Source organism: Sander lucioperca, chromosome 4, assembly GCF_008315115.2.
Source record: "Sander lucioperca isolate FBNREF2018 chromosome 4, SLUC_FBN_1.2, whole genome shotgun sequence".
NCBI lineage: Eukaryota > Metazoa > Chordata > Actinopteri > Perciformes > Percidae > Sander > Sander lucioperca.
In genome coordinates this window covers 17,686,769-17,713,403 of record NC_050176.1, presented here as the reverse complement: position 1 = coordinate 17,713,403, position 26,635 = coordinate 17,686,769, and the positions used below count along the sequence as shown (strand labels likewise).

The 26,635-nt window shown below is 40.8% G+C and overlaps 1 protein-coding gene across 2 annotated transcripts in view; it reads right to left on the bottom strand.

The window, feature by feature from the left end:
• Positions 1 to 26,635, bottom strand: part of LOC116042940 (voltage-dependent T-type calcium channel subunit alpha-1I-like) — a 284,645-nt gene that overhangs the window by 199,090 nt on the left and 58,920 nt on the right. For both annotated transcript variants that reach the window (XM_036000910.1, XM_036000911.1), the window contains one exon: positions 16,047 to 16,464. In XM_036000910.1, the coding sequence (XP_035856803.1) occupies positions 16,047 to 16,450 (404 nt within the window). In that variant the 5' untranslated portion in view covers positions 16,451 to 16,464. The remainder of the gene's footprint in view (positions 1 to 16,046; positions 16,465 to 26,635) is intronic.

Below are 26,635 nucleotides of genomic sequence, written 5' to 3'. Positions count from 1 at the left end.
CCATCTCTCTGCAGGAGCCAGTGTGTTATTTCAGCACTTGCAGGCCCAGTGGGCGATGCCAAGCTGACAATAATATGTATTGACAGCAACCAGCATGAAGTCAGAGGAGCAATACATGATGTCAACACAACAGGCCGAACCACAGGCTCACTAACTCATTTGGAAACTTTTTGTAACTAGCAGACTCAGACTCAGTTAAAATTGCGCGACGTAAAAACAAAATAAAAAATTCCTTGCATAGTGTCTTTAGTGACATCGTAGTAGCAAAAGGGGCAATTTGTATTTTGCTTCTCACCATCTGTCTGCTGGTTTTTTTTTTTTTTTGTTAAAGGTCCTATGACATGTTGCTTTTTTGATGCTTTTATATAGGCCTCAGTGGTCCCCTAATACTGTATCTGAAGTCTTTTTCCCGAAATTCAGCCTTGGTGCAGAATTACAGCCACTAGAGCCAGTCCCACAATGAGCTTTACTTAGGATGTGCCATTTCTGTGTCTGTAGCTTTAAATGCTATTGAGGAGGAGAGAGGGGGGGGGGGCAAGGTGGAGGGTGGGGGTGTGGCCTTGACCAACTGCCATGCTTCGCTCGTTTGCAAGCCATGATGCCTCTCTCTTTCTCATGGGCGGGCCAAATTCTCTGGGCGGGTAACCTTTCCCCTTATGACGACATAAAGGGAAGATTCCAGATTGGCCCATCTGAGCTTTCATTTTCTCAAAGGCAGAGCAGGATACCCAGGGCTCGGTTTACACCTATTGATACCCATTTCTCGCCACTGGGGGACCATAGACAGGCTAGGGGAACTCATATTAATGTTAAAAAACCTCATGAAGTGGCATTTTCATGCCATGGGACCTTTAAACTTGAATAAACAGGGTTAGGGGGGTTAGGGTTGGGGTTAGGAATAAACAATTTATTTCAAGATATTAGTGCAATTATAATTCACCAGACAATTTGCTGGCTTGCAGCCTCTACTTGCTCCCAAATTGAGATCCGCTAACATTTTTGGCATAGAACTGGAAAAGTTTGTAGTTGTGAGTGCAAATCTAGCTCCATTTCAGAGGTTCTATTAGTCAGGCAACTGTCAGATCGCCAAAGTAGGGAGAGTCTATTGAAGAACTTTTCAAAATAAGCACAATGATAGTGGCACCAGGAAAAAGGACGTAGCTTCATAACAATATCTTCTTTACAACAGAAATGGTTTAGATTCATGGTCTTAATTTCACACGTGCAAGCCAAACTTTTAGAGGTACAAAGTGAATCAATCTACAAGTTAAAGTGATCATATTGTGCTCATTTTCAGGTTCATAATTGTATTTAGAGGGTATATCAGAATAGGTTTACATGGTATAATTTTCAAAAAACACCATATTTTTGTTGTACTGCACATTGCTGCAGCTCCTCTTTTCACCCTGTGTGTTGAGCTCTCTGTTTTAGCTAAAGAGTGAGACACCTCAATTCTATTCCAACTATGTTTGGAATCGCACATGTGCAGTACCTAGGTCAGCACTACTAGCCAGTCCGAAGCAGAGTATGAGGGCGTGCCACGCTAGCAGCTAGCAGCTATAACGTGTGTCATAAAGTGATGCACGTTCGTCACGGAAGTAAAGGCTGGACTACAATAGAGCTGTTTGGAGCAGTTTGTGAACAGTATTTTCTGTTGGAGATGGTAAATTCCTTTGGGTTGGACTTTGGGCTTTTTCACTTTGTAAACCTATTACATGCACAAAACAGATATATAACACAATAAAGGAAAGGGAAAAAGCCAAAAAGCATAATATGAGCACTTTAAATAACAACTTTACCTAAATTCTCTAAATCCTGATATAATAATATCTCCAAAATCAGACAACCAAGAAACTACTTTGTCATCTTGTTTGCTTGTTAGCTCAGTAGTGGTAGAAGCTACAAGGACATCGAAAAGGAGTAATAATGAGAGATTGAACCATATTGCCAAAAAAAATCTCAAACAAATCTTGCTTGTGATATTCATGATATTGAGGTCCAATGAAAAAGAGGGTGCAGTAAGTCAAAAACAGTTAAAGCTGTAAACATCCCCAGGTTACTTCTGCTAGCTAGCTACCATTTTCAAGTTTTAGCTATTTTTATCAACTATCTGGCAACTGCTATTTCTTTACACTGTTGGTCATACACAAACACACTGTTAAAAAACAGAAGCTTACTTACTAGCTAGTTGCTCTTTTATTTTTTTTATAATGTGTTGCTTTAATCTATCAGCTACCTGATAGTAATTAGCTTCAAGCTAGCAGCCTGTTAGACTTTCCTAGGTTTGTTAAATTCAGCGCCCAATGGGGGTAGCTGTGTGTAACAACATAGCAGCTATTTTTATTAACTAAAACAACTAATGTCAAAAGGGATATTAGAGTACAACCAGTAGTCTTCGTGCACATGTGTCCAACATAATCCATCACAGCAGGAGAAGAAATTGATAAGCCTGTAGAGTTCACGAAGGCAGTGTATTACTAGACAAAGCTCAATGCAATGATCCAATGACAAAATCCCAAGGGAACCCAAAAACCCAAGCCAAACCTACATCCATCTAACCTGATGGCATTGAGGACTGATTGATATCACTATTGAATTATTGATTGCTTTCTTTACACAAGTGGCCTGAAGATATCATTTGACACAATAGGGTGAGTTACACCTCAAACAACAGCAGCCATGTAAGAGGCCAAGGCACTGAGACAGGATTTTGCTACTTGTCTGTACCTCTGTTCCTCTTTGCTTCTCTCAAAAAAAGGTGTTCTCTTTCACTTTGCCAAAATATGTATGTCCACCATCTGCTACTGCAAAAAAACTAAAAGCTTTAGCTTCACATGGCACGCGTGTTCAGAGCCATAAAAGAGAGAGGCTAAAAGTAGCGCCATTACTATTAAGTAAACCATACAGAGATAATAAGATACCACTCTTTTATATTAATTTCATATCTGTACCTCTCTGTCTTACTCCTACAGATGTTAACCTCCAGTCATACCAATGAGAGTCAGCAAATTAAACTGTAAAGTACTTGTGCTCTGTTCCATGGCTCTCTGAAATTCTATTAAGCTCATTTGTCTGTGCCATCGCCAATGTTGGCTCTAAACTGCTGTAAGAACTGAGACTTATAGATGTGATAGAATGAAAGGTTCGCCATTAAAATGAATTGCAGCTTCTGCCGAGAAGCAAATTGTATATTCAGTGAAATGGTATGCCAATGCTGTGATAAAAGATGGTGTGGACCCTGCAGAATATATTGTATGTAGGAGTTCATTCCCAAACAACTTATGTCCATTTTGGAAAGAAGCCTAAGGCAAAGGTAATAGTCATGTATTATTTAGGGTTGGGGTTTTTTTGGTGACAATTGGGTAAAACCAAACACACACACACACACACACACACACACACACACACACAAACTTATAAGCATGACAGCATATACTGACATGCACGAATGCTCTTATTCTCTCCTCACACATAAGTGAATGTAAAAGTATGAAAAAAATTGTTTCTACACACATACTGCCACACACACCCTCAGTCCAAGTGGATGCTTATTCCCCATCTGTGTCACACCGCTCTGTCAACATGTGGCAGCAAACATTTCAAAGGGAGGAGAGGAACAGCAGGAGGAGGTGAGAGTAATACATAGATGAGTAAACCAGCCTATCAGAGAAGTTGTTAAACTAGTATGTTTGGCTTGAATGAGGTTTTTTTCAGTATTCAATTAGCTGCAGTTTTAGCTTGTGAACTAGATCTGCACTGCTATTCAGCCATGGCAAAATAGAAAAGAACAGTGATAAAAGAAGCAGAGAATACAAAAAGGGGGAGTGGTTGCAATGAACAGTCCAGTGGGGGAAACGGGGAAAGGAAGCAGTGAAGGGGGGATGGGAATGGAGTAGAAAAAAATTATCTAAAACATTTCATTTGACTAATAATGGATTTAAATGTTAAATATGTAATAAATGAATAAATGAAGGGATTACAGGAGCAAAAGAGAAGAGTAAAAGGCAGGTCCTTGTATGCAGCCTTTCCACCGGTTTGACGGGTAGGTACAGTGACATTAGCATAGCGATTAACAGTCACATTAGCATAATGATTAATACCGGCATTAGCATAAGCACTGCTGCTGGGAGAGCAAGGGAGAGTGCCAAAGAAAGGCAAGGTAACACAGCATTAAAAAGAGTGAGTATGAAAAATAATGAGTGGCAGAAGAATGGGAGAGGATAGAAAATATATGAAGACAGAAGATGTCTTTTTCCAACCATCACAGCTGTTGACAGCTTCAACATGTCTTCATGAATAACTTTACCCTTCATCCATGCTGCATTTCCAGTTATAAGAAAGGAGTGTCCCAAAGAGGAAGAGTAGCTGTCAGTTCTATTTCCATGGGCTACACAGCCACAATCTGTGTCAATTTCTAAGTAGGGCTGGGCAATATATCAATATAATATCAATATTGATATATTAGGCTAGATATCGTCTTTAATTTTGGATATTGTCCAAATTGTAAGACGATGTTCTTGCCTCATATATCGATGGCAACACAGCCACAACCCGTGTCTATTTCTATGTAGGGTTGGGCAATATATCGATATAATATCGATATTGTCTTTAATTGTCCAAAATATAAGACGCTATCGAGCGTAATATATTGATATTATATTGATATATTGCCCAGCACTACATAGAAATGGACGATGGGTTGTGGCTGTGTTGCCGGGGGAAATAGAACTGCGTTGTCTTTTTCTGGTTTTAAAGGCTGCATTACAGTAAAGTGATGTCATTTTCTGAATTCACGAGACTTTTACTTTGTAAAAATCCTACAGATTTGTTTTCTTTCTTTTTAAATTGGCAGGAGATTAGCAAGAAATTCATTTCGCACCATGGAGGCATTATGAGAATTATCATCCCCTATGAAAAAAATACGCTATTTAGTGTTGGGCAACTGTACCTTTTTGCAAAATACAAGTAAACTAATGTTGCACAACCTAAAGGGTCACTGGCTAAAGGTAAGATGTAATTGAAAATGCCAGAGCACAGCAATGACACATCTTCACTAAATCAGATTAGTGGATCCGGTTTGGATGGCCTGAATCTGGATTTCACTGTTAGAAATACAAAGGAAAAGGGAAGGCTCACGCTGTCACGTCAAGTATTAAGTATATTGGGTCATGTGTAACAATATGTAAACACGTACACACTGCACTGTGAACTCAAGCTTCTGTGTGAAAAAAGGGAGTTTTTCCTCGCCACTGTCGCACTAAATGCTTGCTCTTGGGGGAACTACTAGAATTGTTGGGACTTTATAAATTATAGAGTGTGGTCTAGACCTACTCTATCTGTAAAGTGTCTTGAGATAACTCGTTATGATTTGATACTATAAATAAAATTGAATTCATATCTCTGTTTCTAGCATATAGAGATTGCATTACATGTTAACGTCCCCTACAGCAGTACAGCAAATGGACAACCCAGTCATGAGATGCAGAAAGAATTACAAGTGAGGCTGGAGTTGCGGTGCTTTCAGACAGTGAGTGCTTTCTAGCTGCAGCCTCCTCTGTTTTCAATGAACGCGACGGCAGCTATGCCACCGCTGTCAGGGGCAGGAGCAGCGGCAAGGAGAGGGAGAGCGGCTGCTGATGCATTCAGAGTTTCTGAGGATTCAACTTTTTCCAAGTTGCTCGCTGTGCGACCATGACAACCACAGAAATAACAGTGAATGAAAGGATACGGGAGTTCTATGAGTTCTTTGAATTTTACACCTCTTTACCCACAGAGAAGAGAAAGATCAATGACAAGAAACGGTATTGGAGCAACACGAGCCTCAACATTTATATTATCCTATCAAGGACAGTAAAAAACCTTTAGGATACTCGTTACTTAGAAAAACCAGATGTATTAATTGTGGCCAAAAAACATATTTTAATCTTTAACCTTCTCTATTTAGCTGTGTTATGAGATCATATTGGATAGCAGCAGCCTGTGCTATATGATACAGGGTAGGATCAGAGGTAGCCGGGAGGCGTCAGGGCAGCAAAATACAAAAAACCGTGGTGACAACCACTTGCTGTCTGAAGCAAGCTGATGCATGTTCATAAACATAACCATCTCTGCAGGTGGTGTTATGGGCAACCATACTGTAGGTCACTGACGCTCGAAGAGGAGCGGATGTACACACCTTTTAAATCTCAATAATGCATCTGAGTTAAGCAAGTTGATTAGTTGATCCAAAAACTGAATAAAAAAAAAAGGTCAATACTATACTTTTGTGTAGGCCAGAGAAACACGTTCCACCCCGAACAGCCCAATGTCAATTAAGAATACTCCAGGACGCAACAAAACCAGGAAAAAATCAAACCAAAGCAGATGGGGGCTGCATAAATGTATGCCAAGAGCGGCACCCATGTGATGTCAAACTAAAATACCCTGCCAGAGCTAATCACATCTTGTCAAGGCAAGTTTGTTCATATAGACTGCAATTACAGGGTCAAAGGGCTTCAAAGGTGTCTTTAAAACAAGAAAACATTGACAACTCATCAAAAAGAAGATAACATCCACTTTCACCCACCCTGGACACCAGCGTGGCCAATCAGGCTGCTGCTCTGTCAGATTATGCTGTGCTGTACACAACCTGCCTGCCAAGCGCTGTTCAGCAAAAAAAAGTACCTTCAGACATCATTAAAGGAAACACCTGCAGCCACTGCCAGGAAAGTAATTTTATCAATTAAACTGATTTTGTTGAGCAGACATCTTGTAGAAGACCCAGTTTAGCTGCATTAATCCTATCATCATCCAATCACATAAAACAAAAGGGTATTTCACAACTGTCAATTAGCTGAATGATGTTATTCTATTGATGCAGAGCACTGGAAAAAGGCAGCATGATAGGATATCCATTATCTTATCTATATGACCATGCCACCACACAGACACCCCATTCATTAAAATATTGTCTGCATCTTGGGTGCCTGGGTAGCTCACCTAGTAGAGCAGGCGCCCGTATATAGAGGTTTACTCCTCGATGCAGCGGCCGCAGGTTCGACTCTGACCCGTGGCCCTTTGCCTCATGTCATTGCCCTCTTTCTCCCTTTCATGTCTTCAGCTGTCCTCTATAAATAAAGGCTTAAACAGCTTTAAAAAAATAAAATAATGTATGCATCCTCCACTCTAATGCTCATATAATTTTAGTGGCATGATCTTGTCCATATGCTCCATTGCAGGCTTCACGTGCCGTACTGCTGCTCAGTGCCAAACCAATCAGCAGCCAGATCTAGTATCACATGACCAGTGAGCTTATTAGAGGTATCACTCCAGGACAGCAGATAGGTAAAGGACAGATGTATTCAATAGATAGTATTTGAGCAAAATATCAAACAGGTATCTTAAACTTTTTTTTTTTTCTATTCACACATAAGGCGTACACAGTGAGAGGCTCAATGTATACACTGCACATGAATTTGTGTGGATGTATCTTTGGATATGTGCGAAAGTGAGAGTTTATGTGAGAGTGTGTGTATGCAATAATGCTGTTGGCACAAAAGGGCCACATGTGTTGGTCCAGAGGAGATTGAAATTGAATTGGAAGCTATTAATCTGACCTTCCCTTGCCATCATATTTGGTTTGGAGCAGAATATATATTCACTCCACATGCTCCGTTTCCCTTTGCACAGCCTGCTTCTCTTCTCTTCTCTTCTCTCTCTGGGTTTATCTCTCCCTTTTTTCTCAATCTACAGGTACAGGTTTAGATGTGGCGAGCAGAATTTTACTTCTCAGCCTTTCAAATGATCTCATTTATTCCCTCCCCCATGCTGCTCTGATTATCCCTTCTCTATGTGAATCAACCCGGCAGTGTTTCTGCCTGAGAGCTGGTTAACATGATATTTGCAGCTCCGCATCTCCACTTTCCGCCCAGCATCAGTGGAATCACACAGATGTGGATACAATGACAGTACTCCCTGTTGGAAACAGCTTTGTTTTATAGTAGGCTTACAAAGAAGGGAAGAGAAACCACAGGCCGTGACGAGTTTCCCTTGATGTTTCATTGCTTATGTGACTTTGCAGTCGATTCAGCCTGGGAAATGTACAATTCAGCAAAAACAAATAGCAATTACACAAGGATGGCAAAATGCTGGCAGCACATCGGTTTGAATACGTTATACTGTGTAGAATCAGAAAACTCAGGTCCAACTAAAATATTTCTCGGAACCACTTTTGTCCTGGTTCGTCGATTCAGTGTGCTCTCCAACCACCACTTTCAACATAATATAACATGCCGTTGGGTAGCTATATGGTTAAGATTTAATAAAATAAAGTTGTTATTGTTGTTGTAGTTACATAAAGCATATTGCTGGAAATACTGACTGGAGGAAACAATTTGGCTCTTTTTTTCAGTTTAATTGCACAATTACTGATATTAACATTGAATCAAATGACTCCCTGTAATATGAGAGGATGGTTGATATTGTAGATAGGAATCAACACCCCAGTTTCTTTGCTGCCTTCACTTCAATGTTTTTTAATTAGAACGTTAACATGATGAGTTCAAAGGGTTTCACTGACCCTCCTGTATAAAATCCTCTGTCACTTTTGGCAAATGAGCGAGTGTTATTTACTTGTATTTTTGCAAGTACTTAAGCTGTGCTTTAATTTACCAATATCACACTATAGTATATATGAATAAGTTATGGTATACATCTATATTCAGTACATCATTTAAAAACTATCATATATAATTTCTAAAATATCACCGACTCTAAGTTAGATGTACAACTTCCAAAGGTTCATGAAGATTAACAAACCGTTTTATTAATTATGTATTACTCATTAAAGACATAAAGAGTGCTTCAACTATTGATATCTAAACCAAAACCATAACCTTAAATCTGAATCAATTGTAAAATATAAATCAATTCAATTCAATTTCAATTCAAATTTATATATAGGATCAAATCATAACAAGTTATCTCAAGACACTTTACAGATAGAGTAGGTCTAAACCAAAAAAAAAACTCCCTTTTAGGCAAAAACCTCAATGGCGAGGAAAACTTCCTTTTAGGGAGAAACCTGGGACAGACCTAGGCTCTTGGTAAGCGGTGTCTGACGGTGCCGGTTGGGGGTGTGATGAACAGTGGCAATTATAGTCACAATCAAGATAATGGAACTATGACTAGAAATAGTTGTAGTAATTAACTGCAGGGCATAGCAGGATATATATATATATATATATATATATATATATATATATATATATATGTTGCCAGTTCATGCACCTAGTAAGGTTACTAGCTAGTAACCTAGCCTAGAAATCTAGACGTACCCTAGCGGCAGCAAATGTAATTTGCAGCCAGGGTTAGTCTAGCAACTCTCTGTTGGCTTGCAAGCTGGAAAAACCAAATTCTGGTCAGGCCAATCACATCGTGTATAGAGTCGGTGGGCGGGCTTAACATAATGATGGCAGAGTTGCGACGGTTCCTTGCTACTTGAAAACAATGAAGATGGCTGCTGCTGCTGGCGAACAGCGGTCTTTGGAATCGGCTTTGGCCGCGACTCTGGAAGACTTGGAGTTAAGCACTGAAGTCATACTTAAAAAAGGAAGATGTGTTCGGAGTTTTGCCGACCGGATACGGCAAAAGTTTAATCTATCAACTAGCGTTGCTCTGGTTGGTTGTAGCGCTATCCTATTGCGTGCAGAGGGAATTTGAAAGACAACCGTTTATCCCGCCCCTTGGATTGAGCCCTGCCAATGGTGAGTTCCCAGACCCAACATCTTGATGTGGGTCTGGCTTGTCAGGCTATAGGTAACCTACACCTAGCTAAAACTAATACGGCATAATACAACAGTACACAAAACCTTAATGGTTATAATCAGTTTTTGTTGAGTCTGTTCTAGAGAGGTGTTGATTCAACTTTATAGTTATTTTCGAGCTGTTATATTGTGATTTAAAATAGTGTATAATAATAATGTATACTTCATTAATCCCGCAAGGGAAATTACAATTATAAAAGGTGTTTATAATATGTATTCTACTCTCAATGATATAAGTAGTCCTTCAATCAGGGATAACTCTCTTGTTTCTCAAAAACAATTCCTGACACACTGTTTTGTCTTTCTTTTTTTAACAAAGACAGAGTGAAACAAATGGATATTTTGGGTGTGGTTAGCGCGGATGACAGACGGAGAAAAAGCCTGGCAGTCATTAAAATGAGCAGATGAGTAACACATAAGCCAACCAGCCGCAGAAAGCAACAAAAAAGTGATGAACAAATAAAAGCCGGGAGGTAACTGGAAAAATTACAGCGATTTAGAATAAGTGCAGAGCGACAAAAAGTCTATCTATCTATCTAGATCCGTCTATCACTGCGGATAGCCAGAGGCATTCTTTTTTAATGTTGACTGCCAACTATCCCACTCCGCCTCTGCAATATGATTTAACACAAAGAAAACTACAAATGATGTACTGTCTAGGAGGGAAGGGATGAAGGTGAGTGATAGAGATGGAGGGAGAAGAAGAGGGAGGGGGGGGAGCTGAGCCAGCACTTAGAACTCCATAAAGCACTAAATAACTGGCTAACAACTATTCCATACTTTTTATACACTCTTATTTCTTTTATACTCTCTTATACGACCCTTTTCCTAACACCAAACCCCTTCACTATTTCTATTACTTCTTCAACCTATCTTTTCTGAGTGTGCCCATTTATCTTTCTTAAGAAAAGAAAAGAAAACTTTCTTTCAAGTTACTGTCCTTGATTTTGTGCCCTCAGATTTTCTATCAGGCCACTATGGTTCACTCAACCGTAAAAGTTAAATTGTCAATTTCCACCCAAATCACTATAGCTGCAAACATATCTGAATGATTGTTATTTGTTAGAGACTGAGGAGGGATGTGGAATGCTAAAACAAAAAGCAGCATGTCTGAATACAAGACATCCTACAAGGAGCATTTTCCATTTGTTTCCCCCAATTCAGTTTCACAACTGTACTCGGTCTTCTCCCAAATTTGCCAATATCCGTACTGGAGTAAAAATGAAGCTCATCCACAAAAATATTCCGGTAGTGGACAGAATGAATTTATTGCACACAAAGACTTGTGGATCAATCCACAGCGCCATTCAGTCTGAACTCATAATGTGGGAAAGTGGACCTGGTCAATACAAGCCTTTTCAATTTAGGGAAGTAACAAGGACACACACACACACACACACACACACACACACACACACAAACACACACACATCTCATTTTCTTTTTTTACGAACATACAGAGTGGCCTGTGAGACAGACACACACACACACACACACACACACACACACACACACATCTCATTTTCTTTTTATATGAATATACAAAGACACACACACACACACACACACAGACACACAAACAAACAATTTCCTCTCATTCAGCTACAGTGATTTCATTCAATGAAACTGAGTGCTGCTGAAGTGTAAACCAGCAGATGTTTTCAAAGACTTCGGGGTTATCACTTGCACACCTTTGAAGACCTTCTGAAGCAAAACAAATCAGACTAATAGTCTATAGACCCTTTGCACGTGACGTCACACTCCACTCGCGCGAATTATGAACGTCATGATGGACGGCGGAAGAGCTATGCTGTAGACAGACGGCAAGCTAAATGCGTGCGTTTTCGTTCGCGTTTGTGTTTTCACATTCACAATCTGCAGAGTAATCCTCACCAACACAAGCATGTGTATGTATTGCCTTTCTGTTTTAAATATTTTCATAAAATTATCCTCAACCAGCTAGCTAGCTGCCGTCCTAACCAGCTGTTCCTGCTAACGGCTCCAACCCGATGATGACCCACATAACTAACATTGGTTATTCACTGACCTAGCTACATATCCAAAAAAAGAAAGCCATTCCCTTGATCATTTAACTTAACACACATACAAAAAATATCGGTACTAGATGACGAGCTAGCTGCAGCTAGCTTTGGAATGCTAGCTAGCTGCTGCCCATCGCGATCGACCATGTCCTCTAAAAACATGGGCTACGAGTTATATAAATCTTTACTTAAGTAAAGAATAGATGTTAATACAAAATAAACCCTAGATTGATGTCTTATCTTTGCCATTATGAGGTACCTCCCCCCGCCGTTAGCGTAGCATCGCATACCTGTAACCCTGCCAGCTACAAAGAACTGGGAAGCATCCAGACTTTTAAAAGCTTTGAGATCAGCACCAGTATATGGGGATACCCCGTTTACCACATAGTGGTACAGATCATGTGGACTGAAGTCAGGCAGACTCGGTAATTTAATGAGGTCCGTGAAAATGGAGGGTGGAAGAATTAAGGGTCGGTATCCAATCCTGCTATCTCCAACTTCTCCAAATACCACTCTTCGTGAGCACCTACCAGATGACCAATAATGGCACGACGACTTGTTGTTCAACAGAAGAAGCCATAAAGCCATAAATACAGTTTATTTAGTGTTATGCATTTCAAACTGATTGAAACTATGAAACTTTCCGCTCGTCTACTGCACTGTTTAGCTTGTTATTGCCGGTGATTTGCTGTCCATCGTGGCGTCATCACGTGGTCGGGGTCACGTGTTTGCAAAGGGTCTAAAGTCAAACCCCTCTAGTAGCACAGCAAGGCTACACTCGCCACCAAAATGACAACATACTTGTTGGATGAGTGAAAGACTGAGACTTTTTTTTTTTTAAATCCTTACCAGTAGTGGGGCTAAAACAATGTAAAGCTTGGCCTAAGCAGCTCAACTTAAAGCTGTATACTTTGTTAGATGTAACTGTTAGCAACTCAGAGTAAGTCTGCTTACTCTTAAATGTACTAATGTGAACATGCCAATTAGCATTTTAAGTGTCTATGTTACCAGTGAACTAGAAGTACAGCTGAGGCTGAAGGGAATCTAGTTTTTAGATATTTCCCGTTCATTCTCTGAAGTATAGTAGGATATTTTGACCTGCGCGTTGCACTAGATGACATAATCCTCATGGCACCGGCTGACCAGCTAACCAACTGGCGTCACCGCCAGGTCGCTAGGGTAACTTAAAATAGTTGGCTGCCATTACAGTAAGCAATTAAGTAGTAAAGCCAACAGTCATCATAAAAACCTCTATTTTCTGATAGAATTAGCTTGCACCAGCTAGCAAAACAGCAGTATAACAGCAAAAGTACAGGGAACGCTTCAAACAATATACCACTAGCATGGAACTTGTGCTTACAGGAATACAGGGCTAAAGCTCGCCACACTTAATGTTTTGCATCAAGTGTTGCCTTGAAGTTTGTTCTTATGTTGATGAGAAGAGCCCAGATTAACCACGCTCTGTTGAGATCATTTTCTTTGCTTTCTGACATAAATCTCTGACTCATGCGTCATCACCACAATTGCACCACAGGACTCCAACAGACACATGAGCTCAGTCTAGTAGAGAAAATTACACTTAATTCACTTGTGAGCTTGTAGCAGAGACGTAGAAAGAGACTGCAGAAGCGAGAGAGAGACAGAATTAAAGACACTGAATCAAATAACAGACAAAGCCAAGTGTTTTCTGAGATTTTCCAGAGGAAGACATTTCCCTTAGAAATGAATGGATGGCTTACCTATTAAAGGTGCTCCAAGCAATGTCACGCGTTTTTTAGGCTACAACATTTTTTGTCACATACAGCAAACATCTCCTCACCACTAACTGGCTGTCCCCTGAACACACTGTAAAAAAAAAAAAAAAAAAATGCGGTCTCTGTAGACAGTCCAGGCTCCACAAACGGCAACAAAAACAAACTGGCCAACCTGCACCACGAAACATAACAAACAGAGTTCCAGCGTTCCAGCCAATAACCGACAAGAAGGATTTTGGGGTGGGGGTTGGGGGGTTAGTGCGCGGAAGCTCGGAAGGGAGGGGGAGGGGACAGGATGAGGAGGAGGGAGGAGCGAGCTAGCCTCATTTTGTTCGACAATACTTCGAACGTCAACAAGAAGTAACATCACCCAACATCGCTTAGAGCACCTTTAAGCAACTCTCCAACACTGTTTTCCCTCTCTCTCTATTCTTTTCTGCCTTTCTCTCTAGTTGGTTATAAATTATTGCCAGGCCCACACCAGGAGCTGATATGATGTCTGCTTAATGGAAAAGGTAGGAAGTGCAGAAAAGATAACATTTGTTTCAATCACGTTCGTTCTCCCTGTCACAGGAATCATGTACTGTATGCCAGCTAGCTTCATCCCTGGAGAGAAAATGCTGTTCCTTATTTATGGGAAATAAACACAAATCCAAGCTGTTACATACACATGCTCCATACACGCCCAAATGCAAACAAACAATGATGCACATCCATACTATATTTGCTGCATTCCTTCTCCCGCCTTTATAGCCCTCTTAAACACTAGCTATCGACTCTTTTCCTGTTTAAACTACCCTCCTTTATGTCTTTCCATCAATATACCTTTCATACTCTTTACTGTATCTCTCCATCCTTTCATTTGTCACCTTTTCACTGCCTCTCACTGTCCTCTTATCTGTCTGTATCTGCTGGTTCCCTGATGCTTTTTCTTCTTCCAATGAATTTCAACCAGTCAGTCATATCTCTGCTTTTTCCATGCACTGAGTCTCACTCTTTTCACTCTTCGGTGTCACTACTTACAGAAATATAAACTCTGTGTTAGGGGAGTTTGAGTGTAAGTGTGTAAGTCACACAATGACCTCACTGGAAGTGTTGCTCTTTAAGAAGCTCTTTAAGGCTGCTGAGCCTGGGGGAGCAGCTAACGGAGTGTACAGCTTGCACTGTAATCAAAAACTCCTGTCATTTCGCGCAGCTACAATTTGTGTGTGCGTTTGGTTGTGTATACACTGTGTGTGATATAATACACAAACACGACACAAAACTACCAGTCTCGCAGACATAGTCCTACATACTGTAACCTAGAGTAGAGCAAGTCGTCTTAACAGGAACCCGTAACGTGTAATACAAACCTTTAACCCCTTCAGCACTGAACGGGTACACCCAACTGACATTGGATCACCTCTCTCACCTCATCTAGTCTAAGGAGCTTCTATGAACGGGTCAGTTTTAAGGTGACGTTGTCTCACAGAAATACCTAGCTTAGAATGTGTGAATCTATTATGAGTTTGGGTACAACCGTCACACAGAGGAATTGGAGCCTGGAATGTGAGACATCATTTCTGTTGAGTTATCAACCGATAACACCATCCATCCATCCATCCATCCATCCATCTTCGTCCGCTTATCCGGGGTCGGGTCGCGGGGGCAGCAGCTCCAGCAGGGGCCCCCCAAACTTCCCTTTCCCGAGCCACATTAACTAGCCCCACTAGGGGGATCCCGAGGCGTTCCCAGGCCAAGGTGGAGATAATATAATCCCTCCACCTAGTCCTGGGTCTTCCCCGAGGTCTCCTCCCAGGTTCTTTCAGATCTTTCTAAATCAATGTGTTATCTCTGGTCACACCAACAGCCTCAAAACCCTTGAAAGGTTCACAGTAAAGGAAGTCTGACTTCAGTAGATCTATGTGTTGCTGTCTCTGCTGTGGTGGGACTCTACATGTAAAATCACATAGATTTCTATAGAGTAAACGAAATCCATGTTTATTTTCATCACCACAACCTCCCTCAGGGCTTGGTAGGCTACATCTTATTTGCACTATGTGTACTCCTGTTTTTTTCCAACCACTGTTAACATGTGTCCAACAATTGTGAAAATCCCTGAAAATGTTTATGCAATAAGAAGAGAAGCACACCTTACACAAATGTGTCTGGGGCAGAATGTGTCAGACCTGCATCAGAAAAAAACAGGCGCAAAAGTATAAGTACTAGTAGTACCCTTGATGTCGGATCCAGCCTGCCATGCACCACCTGAGCTGAATCAATCACCGACCAATGGAAAATTAAACTTGTGAGAGAAATGATAGAGCTCCCTTGATGTTGTCTTTATAGCCTGAAAGTGCGAGAATGTTGAATGATTAAATTATGATGGATTAAGATATTAAAAAGCACTTTGTGGAGATGATCCACAAACTTGGACTCTCATCATTCACACCGTAAAAAAAGGATATGGGCTGGAGACCATGCGGATGCACCAGCTCCGAGGACACGTTGTCTGCTTGAGGCAGAAGAAGACCACAGGAGCCAGCTCAGGGTAGGGCACAACCAACACGCTGGTATCACTGCTGTCATCCTCATCATGATCTTCTTCATCATCATCCCGCTGACACACCACCACCCCCCGCTCCTCCTTCTCAATCCTCTCTTCGTGAATAATCCCTTCCTCCTCTATTTCCTCCTCTTTCTTCTCCTTTTTCTCGGGACATGGGAGGCGTTGCGGGGAGGGCCTGCGGGGCGAGGAGGAAGTGACGACATCGACGCTATCGCCCCTGGCTATGGCTGTTGCTGCCCTGGAAATTGTTGCCGCTGACGGTGTTGTTGCAACGCTGGGGCCCTCCTCCTCCTCGCTCGTCATGGCAACGCGGCGGTCTGCGATGAGAGACACAGAAGACGCAGAGAGAGAGAGAGAGAGAGAGAACAATTTCAATTTACAAACCACCGTCAAAAGTCACAGCTCAGCTGACAAAAATCATCATTTTACTGTAGTGACATCTGACCTCTAAAAATCAACATACTGTACATGCAGGTTAATGACAAGACCTGTGCTGATTCTTTGGCTATAAAATGAGTGATCACAGAGAAAGTTGTCTAAACTCTGTGATCAGCGAAACAGCTGGTTACTGTCCCGAGTGACAGCCCATTACACCTCATCGTTCTGTCATCACCTATACTGTGTTGTAATGCGGCCAAATTCACAATATAGTTGTTCTCATTTACATATTTTCTTGTCAGACAACAGAACAAGCATGGGATGAGTTATTTAATCATGTCTGATAATACCTATAACCGTTGTGTCTGACAAAATCTGCTTTAGTAGAGGTCATTGATAACAGCTCCGCCGTGCATTTTGAATGATCACAGCGAAGACTTGAGGCGACCAAAGGAAGTTCTTCTTAACTTTACTGCCATACGGGCCCTGACCCTCACTGGGCTGGCTCACCATTGTTTTTCAAAAGCTCAGATTTTCTCGTACACTCTGAAACACCAAGCCAGCGTTTAAGATTTATCTAATGAACTGGTTTAGAAAAGCTCAGTTTTTGGGTGCAAAAAATGCTGTTTTAGATTGATCCCCAAGGGGAAATTCAAGGTCCCAGTAGCTTAAAGACATCACACACAACATACACATACATCACAAACAGGATGATAAAATAAGAAATCCACATGAATAATATGGACAATAAAAGAAAAGATACTAAATAAAAAATCCACATGAATGTACTAAAGGATGTATAAACAGGAGACGCTTGCAGTGACAGGGCAGGGACTGACCCTGTGATTCAGTATGTATGGTAAGGTACTCTACGAGAGGTAGTGCAAATAAGTCCAATAGTGCAAGGATATAGTCTAGAGACCAGCATTAAATATGGACAATATAAGAGAATAATGTTGACACAGTAATATAAAAACTATAGCAGTGCAAGGATAACGTTTAAAAAAAGACAGCATTAAAAAAAAAAGTCTTAGTCTGAAAAGGAGGGCTGAAAATGTAGAGAATAAGACGCATTTACGTTACGTTACTAAGTTTAACCAGCTTAGTGTGGACTTACTCTAAGGTTTCTTTGGTATAAACTTTGGTGAACTAGTGCATTTATGCAAGTAAACACCAGAAACACTGGTTTGAGTTTTTGTTGGTGATAAACCATCCAATCTCCTATGTTTGACTTGTTGCACTAAACTTTAAGACAATTTGACAAGGCACCCTGATGACACGCATCATTTTGCAAATACATTTTTTTTTAAGTCCGATCACTGTTAAAACCAACATACAGAGGTAGAGAGGTTTCAGCACAACAGAGGTTGTGAAAGAGAAAAGGCAGCAAACTGCTGAAAGGTTGGGGAAGAGGGAAATGTTTGTAAATTTGTTACATTACATTACATATCATTTAGCTGACGCTTTTATCCAAAGCGACTTACAATTGCTATATTTATCAGAGGTCGCACACCCCTGGAGCAACTATGGGTTAAGTGTCTTGCTCAGGGACACATTGGTTGATGTATCGCAGTGGGATTCGAACCCGGGTCTCCCACACCAAAGGCCTGTGACAAATCCACTGTCACCATTTGTGTTGGGGGAGGAGAATTCAGTGGTTTAGTCAGAGGCTTAGTGTTGAGAGGAATCAATACTGTGGAGTTAGAGAGAGACTAGAAAAGGAGCAGGACTCGTGATATGACTGAGTGGCACCTGCCCATGGATTCCCAATGAGTGAGCCGGAGCGCACAATTCCCAATAAAAGCTACTGAAAGCTCAAGTCCACTTCAGGCATAGACAAAAAGCCTTCAGAGGTCCTCAAAGTAGGCCGGGTTCATTTGAGTTGCAATATGTGTTGGCTTTCAGGTTATTTGTATGAGTACAAAGGAAAGGAAGGTGAATTTGTGTTTATTACACGGGCAATATGGAATCAATTTGTCAGTGGCCAAGGAAGTGCAGCATCAACTGTGGCAAAGCTTACAGTTACATCTTCGCATGAGAAGGAAGAAAGCCAGCTAATTAGAGCAGAGACACAAGGGAAATACCTTGTCAGGAGGAATACAGAATCCTTACAGTGAAAAGATAAGGACTGTTTTCATCCCGAGGGAAATTGTTGTGCTTGCTGCACAACAATTTCCCTCGCAACCGTGTTGCAGTACAAAGTAAGAGAGTGCAAATATAAAATATCAATAAAGATGCAAGTATAGAAATATCAATAAAGATGTAATATAAATTATATCTCCTTCACAGCGCTGTGCAATTCGAGAAAATCTCAGCGTTGAACCGGGCAGACACAGCACTGTTCATCAGACTCAACCCGGGTTAATTAAGTATACTGCTAACTAATAACATTACCGTCACCAAAAATACCCCCGCGAATCAAATCCCCTACTTCACCGTTAACTGTCAAGCCGCTAAACCTGTATGGAAATGAACACCTCTGCTGAAATGTTAAATTCATTAACGATCATACACACATTACTCCACATTTTCATTGTGATATTTTGTGATTACATTCTGAATCTGCAACGTTCTCTGTCAGGTAAATCACTAAGTCAGTAGTAGGGTATACAGTGGAGTTGCATATGAAGTGGTTTGGGGTCCTTCTGTAAGTCATTTTGGGGTACAATTTGGTTTTGAAGAATTCTACAAGCAGCAATACCACAGGCCAAGCAATCGGCCCGTTCCAAACAGGCACATTTTCAACGGGCTGCACTGCACTAGTATACACAATTGCAAAAAAAAATGTATGTTACGTAATATACAATGTTCATCAACGTTAGGGAGCATAAATACTCAAATCTCAAGTTGCTTCTTAGTAGGGGTGTGAATCTTCACTGGTCTCACGAATCAATTACAATTATCCTGTTAACGATTCAAATCGATATCCCGATGCATCACGATGCGTCACCTCCTCAATATAATATATTGCTAGACATGGTTTTCATCAACAAATTCAAGAGGTCAGATATATATGAACTCCCCCTTTTGTTGTATCTGCTCTTAAAAAAAGACACTTCCTGAATGTAGCGGAGTCTGAACACAGCAGCAAACGGAAAATCTAAAAGGTACATCATTATCAATCAATCAATCTTTATTTTTTTTATTATTTATATAGCACTTTTCATACATAAAAATGTAGCACAAAGTGCTTCATACAATTAGGCAATAATCCATTATGGTCTGTCACTGCATTGATAAAGAATCGTCTAGGGCCACATCGCGATGCATCGATGCAATGATTTATTTCAACACCCCTACTTCTTGGTGGGTTGTATACTGTAGATATGAGAAGTGGCATGTGTGTAAGAATCAAATGTCAAGTCCAGGTTAATGCATATGGTGAATTCAAAATGTAGTCGATGATTATGGCCATGCTATTGCACACAGTGTGCCATAAGACTGAAAGTTATTATGGAAAGGATTTCTAAGGAGGTAGACCTTTCTGTTAAAGAGTAAGATCCTTTTTTTAAACATATAAACATCTGCGAAATCGCATTTGATAAACCCACCAGACTCCATGGAAATAAACAGTATTTTTTGCATCGTAAAATAATATTAAATCAAAGTCGACAGAAACTAAATAAAACTATGAAAAGCTGTTTTGGGTCATCTTTCCACTTTTCCAACCATCACAACTTTAGTTTTGGTTGAAATAATCACATAGTTTACCGATGTGAAAATATGTTGGCTCTATACACACTAAAAGGATTGTTTTTTTAAATTGAGTTAGGTGGGTTTAGCGCTAGCGACTTCAGAGCTGTTTCTGGTTAAACAAAAAAGGTCTCAAATATTTTAAAGGTCTATCTCTGAAGGGATCCTTTCCATAATGTTGTCAGACTCTTAGAATATTAATCTGAGCCTGTCAGTGGCAAAACGAGCACTTTTCTGAAGGTAAATACAAGCTGGACAATTGCCCTATTAACTTACATTGTAGCTTGTTTCGCCACAGCCGACCTCCGCGATCTTGCTTAATACTGGACCAATGTCAGAGATTGTTGTTCCCATTAGTCAATTAGACACAAAAACATAGGAAAATAGGGTTGAAAAAAAACGGCAGTTACCCTTTAAAGGCCATTACATGTCAGACATGAATGTTTTCTCAAGAATCATTCAACAACATGATGCTTAGTTTCACAGCCCTGCTTCAAGACTAAGCAACAGCAGGTACGTATGTGATTATCTGCCAATGCAAGGCTGTGGACAGAAGATGGTATGGTACGGTATTTGTGTTTTCTTTATTTTCAGAATAGGGCCCTGGGCTTACTGCCCGAAAACTTTCCCAAACAACCCAAATGATGCAAGATGTAGCCAAACAGAGGATGACTGACTGTAAAGTGTTAACGGCTTTATGGCCATGGGCTGCAAATCAAGTGGTTTTGAAGGAAAATATATACAAAGTAAGATGTTGAAGTGATCTAGACAGGAAAGTGGTAGAAAACAACTAGAAAGAAAGTGAATCTGGGCAGCATTTTCTTATTAAAACATTCTTTTTTTTTTCTCAGATTAAAAATGCAAAGTAGAGGAGTCGGTGACACATTGCTGCTCATTAGGGCCAGTGGGACAGGCTAGCTGCTGTTTACTGTCTGCAGCAACACATTGCCTTGGCTTTACTGCTGTGTTTGCAGCTGTGAATTGTCCTACAGCGAGAGCAAGTAAAGTACTTTGAAATGTGTATCTGTCCAAAAGTCTCAAAACTTCTGTGCCTCCGTTGGAGAGTTAATGATTTGTACTACTTTTTAGACACAGAGGGACTTTAACAAGTGATTGCTCTGTGCATTTTGAGTCTCTGCAACATCGATTAACTAAATAATGTAGTCATTTGCTGCCCTGTTTTACTCTGGTTTTCTGCATATCCGTGCACACTGGCTGGTGCACACAGTGTGACACAATAGACCTTTTTCAGGGCAGACATGTTGACATGTCATAGTAGGAAAAGCACAGGTGTATTCAAAACCATTCATGATGGCTGCATTCCACTTAGGAGAGGCCCTGGTATTGTGCATGCTGACTCACTGAAATAGCTTACTGGGACACTTGATGGAATTGAGCCATCATTAAGGTTATCAATTTTAGCTGTGCTTTTCCTACTATGACAAGTCAAAAAGTCTGCTGTGAAAAAAGGTCCATGGCCTCCATGTACCTGAAGGTGATACTGAACGTGTCACAGAACACAAACAGCCAATGAGACACAATCAGACGAGGACGAGTTGGGGGGTCATTTTGGCTGTTCTCCTTCACGGTTGTTTTAAATGGACTCATGATGGATATTACAGGCAAGATAACCGTTCATCAGGATAGCAATAAAATGTGATTTCTGTCTTTCTCAGTCACCGTCAGATTAAAATGATTTATGTCTGGAGAAAACAGAAAGAGAAGTTCAAGAGGATGTTTCATCCAGGTGATACAGCCCGTTCTCATTCCGAACTCAGAAAATAAGGACGTTTGGACAGTGGCTGTCAGCGTCTGATGCGACGAAAAAGGCGTCTTTCAGCGTGTTTGTGTAACGCACCAGGGAGAGCAGCAGTTAGATAGGATTTAGCGAGTAGTATGTAAGGGCGGATTTTCGCATAAGGAGGTTGGTTGGGGTGGTGGATGGGTCAAACAAACACAGGACTACTTTCACCCAGGAGAGCAGGGTTCACGTCCCGCTTGTCACGCTTGCTATAGTCGCTTTTTTTCTTTCCTCCTGCGTGTAACAGAACGGTACGCCCACCGACGACCTTTTCCTAAACCCAACCGTCCCGTAGTTCCCGCGTGTAACGGAACCATAAGCCCACCCACGACCTTTTCCTTAACATAACTGTGTCAAAAGGGACGGCAATAGTCCTGACCAACCGCGTTTACTTATAGCGCTAAAGGAGACTTTTAGCGTCAATAAGAACGACAAAGGCACCTGACCAAGCGTCCATATTTTACGAGATGAGTGTGAGAACGTGTTGTAATCCAGTAGTAAGTCACAAGAGGGGAAAAAAACAAGTGGGATTCAATTTACGTCCAATATCGTCACACATGTATGTGCCGTAGTTTCAGAGTGGAGGTGTTGACATTAATCAAATAATCGATGCATCGAATGGTGGACATGGACGATGCTGCATTGATAATCGGCCGGGCCATAACCGATTATTTCTGAAAACATGATAATCGTAATCGAATCGGGAGATCAGTGAAGATTCACACCTCTATTTCAGACGTGCTTGAATTAATTAACTTGCTATATCTGGGAACAGAAATCTATACTTTGGAGGAGCAGTGAACCCACAGCACTAGAAACTTAATGGTCAGTCAAAAGTTAATGATCAAATTCCCCTATCATTAACCCTGAGGTGAGGTTCACTAGAGACGTAATGCAGGATGGGGCATGGCTCCTATTAATCCGTCAGAGATATAATAACAATGCAGGCTACAATATGATAATAATGATTTCAGCCTTGGAAACATAAAAAAACAAAGAGGTTAAATGCTACTCCGGTAGAACAGGGTTTTCAGTGGTTAGAGGAACAGGAGGAATAATATCCCTTTTCTTTATTCAAAGCAAATGTCAACAGTTCCCAAAAGTCAAAGTCAAAGGGCAATGCCAAAAATATGTCATTATTAAATGATAAAGAGGAAGAGAACACACATGTCAACATTACTGCCACTGCCAGTGACCTAAAAAACGAATAAATAATTTAGAAGAACATTAGGGTCTACGTGCAGATCCGCCACCTTGATAAATCTGAACTAATGAACCATGTTTCTGAATCACACTGTTGAATAAAAGCCATAATTTCCCAAGGAAAACAGACAGTAGCTGTTAAACAATGTTTGATTTCACGCCAAGTAAATTACACCTTATTGCAAAGGTGGGACAAAGTCATTGTTTTTCAAGTCAAAGTAGTAACTACATTTTAAGTTTTGAGGGCTAAACAAGTCATTGTTTAGCAATTGTAGAGCTACTTTTGTATATCTGAATAACTGCAGGAAAGGGAAAACAAGCTAAGGTATTTTTTTTTATTTCTTTTTACAAAGCATGATGCCTTTTTGCTGGAAAACTGTTGATTTACCGGCCGTGGTCCTTTGCGGACAACAAAGCTAATTTTCTGCTTTGAAAGTGTTGGGTTGGTACTCAGCGAGAAGGCAATAAAACATCGCAGTCATATCCTAGATGGTGTTCTAAGTTCTGAATGGCGTATATGTGCAATTAATGGAATGGGTCAAGCACGGATTGACCTTTACTGATCACAGTCAGCAGGCAGCTCATATATCTCTGACACACACACACACACACACACACACACACAGAGAGAGAGAGAAGTTTGTAAATTATTTCTTTTAAAATAAAAGTATAGATTGAGTTTCCCTTCACATAGTTATGATTTATTGTATTTTGATGACCAATCAGGCTAATGCTAAGAGGTACACACACGCACATACTGTATAGTTTAATAGCATGCTAGAATGATTTAGTTAATTTGCTTAGTGTGTTTGTATTCCATCGACATATCCAATATTTCATAATAATAAATATATACTGTATGAAGGTTAAAGCAAGGCTGTGTGTGTGTGTGTGTGTGTGTGTGTGTGTGTGTGTGTGTGTGTGTGTGTGTGTGTGTGCGTGTGTGTATGTGTGGGTCTGTGTGTGTGTGTGTGTGTGTGTGTGTGTGTTCTGGCTTGGCTGAAGCATGTCACTGTTTGAGTTTTTTTTTACATTTTTAATTTCTTTCGTTTAAACTCAAATGCACGGATGTATTTCTTGGCCTTTAGAACAATAATACACCCATGATTCTAAACCCCAAATTCATCCACTGCAGTCGGTGTAGTTCCACTCCTGAGAAAGACCTTTTGTAACAGGTTGCATTGAACAGTAGAACACTGTGGTTAAAAGCTGAATCACCCTTGTGCTACATCAGTTGGCATTCAAAATATTTTGAAGGGCTATGGGTTATTACTTTAAACGTATTTCTTGCCCCGTTTCTGTGGATCTTCAATTCAAAAGACAAGCATGTGCTACATCCAGTGCTGCTGAAAACTGAACTCCTCCTGGTCGGTTGCAACCTCGATTAGCCCAGCAGGAAGTCATAACATTCACCTAGCACTATAGCATCTCCAGTTGGTGTGAAAAGCTGATGTCCACTGCTAAACACCTCACAACACCCTGACTCAATGGGCTCCAGAAGATGAGACACATACACACAGCAAAGAGATGAAAAAGGACAGAATATGCAAGTGAGGACTTGGCACAGACACACATGACATATGCATGCATGTGTTACAAAATCTGTGGTACAGTTATTAGCATCTATTAGGGTAACACCCAGCTAACTAGGCCTGGTGATGGCGCGAAGCAATATACGAGACCATGTATAGAAATTAGGTCTGTAACAATTATTACATAATTGTCTAATTGTCACAGAGAGAGGCAATTATATTGTTAATCTCGAGTATTTCTGAGGCAACTAATTGTACAGCAAAATTTGGAGTTGTTACAGCTCTAAAAGAAATGGCAAGAGATAACCACATAACCACACACTAACATACCTACACAGACACTGTAGCTAGCAGTTAGGCATACGGTGTCGGAAGCTAAGCGCTAATTAACTTGGTCTAGTCATGATGTGTTTTGATGTGACACAGATACTCATTAGCAAGTTCCAGACCGTGCTGACGGCTTAATGGCCCGTGGCTCACTTAGACACATACAAAGACTCATCAAGAACAAACTCAGGGACACGGTTACACATACATGGGTAGACAGATGAGCATTACCACGTTGAGACAGGCCCACACACGCTCATTAAGACTGTACCTCATACCCACACTGCGTTAGACAAGCACAAGGATCCAGATACAGGCACCGAAAAGCAAACATGGATGGCTCTTAATGATGGTGGCTATCTCAGATGAAAGGCTTTAGCAGGCCCAGTAGAGCCCTGTGTTGCTCCCACTATCCCCCATTGACATTTCCTTCAGCTAACGACACATCAGCTCATCGACTTTCCAGGAGAGAAACAAACACTGACAAACGAGCGCCACACCAAAACTTCACAGTTGCTCGGTTCAGAAATTGATTATTTTTTAGCCACTGAAGAAGGAGCAGAGCAAGGGAGCAGCACTGACAGTTAAGCTGCGTTTAGACCGGGAAACAGCATCCGGCGATTTTGCCGCAGAGTGGTGAGGCGGTGTGGGAGTGTCACTTATGGCTCATTTCTTTGACGTCCTGTTGTGTTCTTTAACCCCCCCAATGATGCACAAGTAGACTTTATATTTCACTATTACTGTTTACCATCAGATTGTTTAGGGTGTCAGGCGTTCCCAACCATACTTGAATACAGCTTTATTTCATTGAGAAAGAGAGAAAAAAAAGAGAAGATCCAAATGTGCTTTGCTGTTTGGCAGTCAGCTGTTGCACAAATTCCTGGGCAGTTCAGTGCTTGTGTTTCCTTTTTTTTTTTTACCCTTATAGTAGTCTATATCCACTACTTTCCACTTCCAGGATTGCTCCATTGCCGCCGGAAATTCCGCCGGATGTCACTCTTTTTGGCCGGATGTCCGTTACCTTCCGCTTTCTTTGTGTTCCCCCCTGCGGCAACCCCCGCCGCACCCTAATGCACTACCGCCATTAAAAAAAAATGCATGGAAAGACCTACTTTTTGCGAGGTTCAATTCCCTGTGGAGCAAGGCACAAACATTCCCACAAGCATTATAGAAAATAGAATAAATATGTATTACCTAGTGTTTTGACAGCAACATGTTCATGTCCTATGTATTTAACAGAAGCTGGACAAGAGCTGCAAAAAAAGCCACATTATTTGAACTTCATTTGTTGTTTGTCTAACTTGATTTGCTATTCCAGCTGTGTGAATATTGTGATGTTTTAGGTTCCTGACAGCTGATTTATCATTCTTGTTGAGACTTGTATGTGAAACCATTAATTATCCAAACCAAATGAAGGTTGCACCACTATACAAACAGTGCTGCTTACTGCTGGTGTAATCAAGGACATGTGTGATGCCCAAAGGAAATAATTAGTTGTTTACAAAAGGTACACTCAAGACCCATTTGAATCCTAAAAAGCTACGTGCCAGTGTG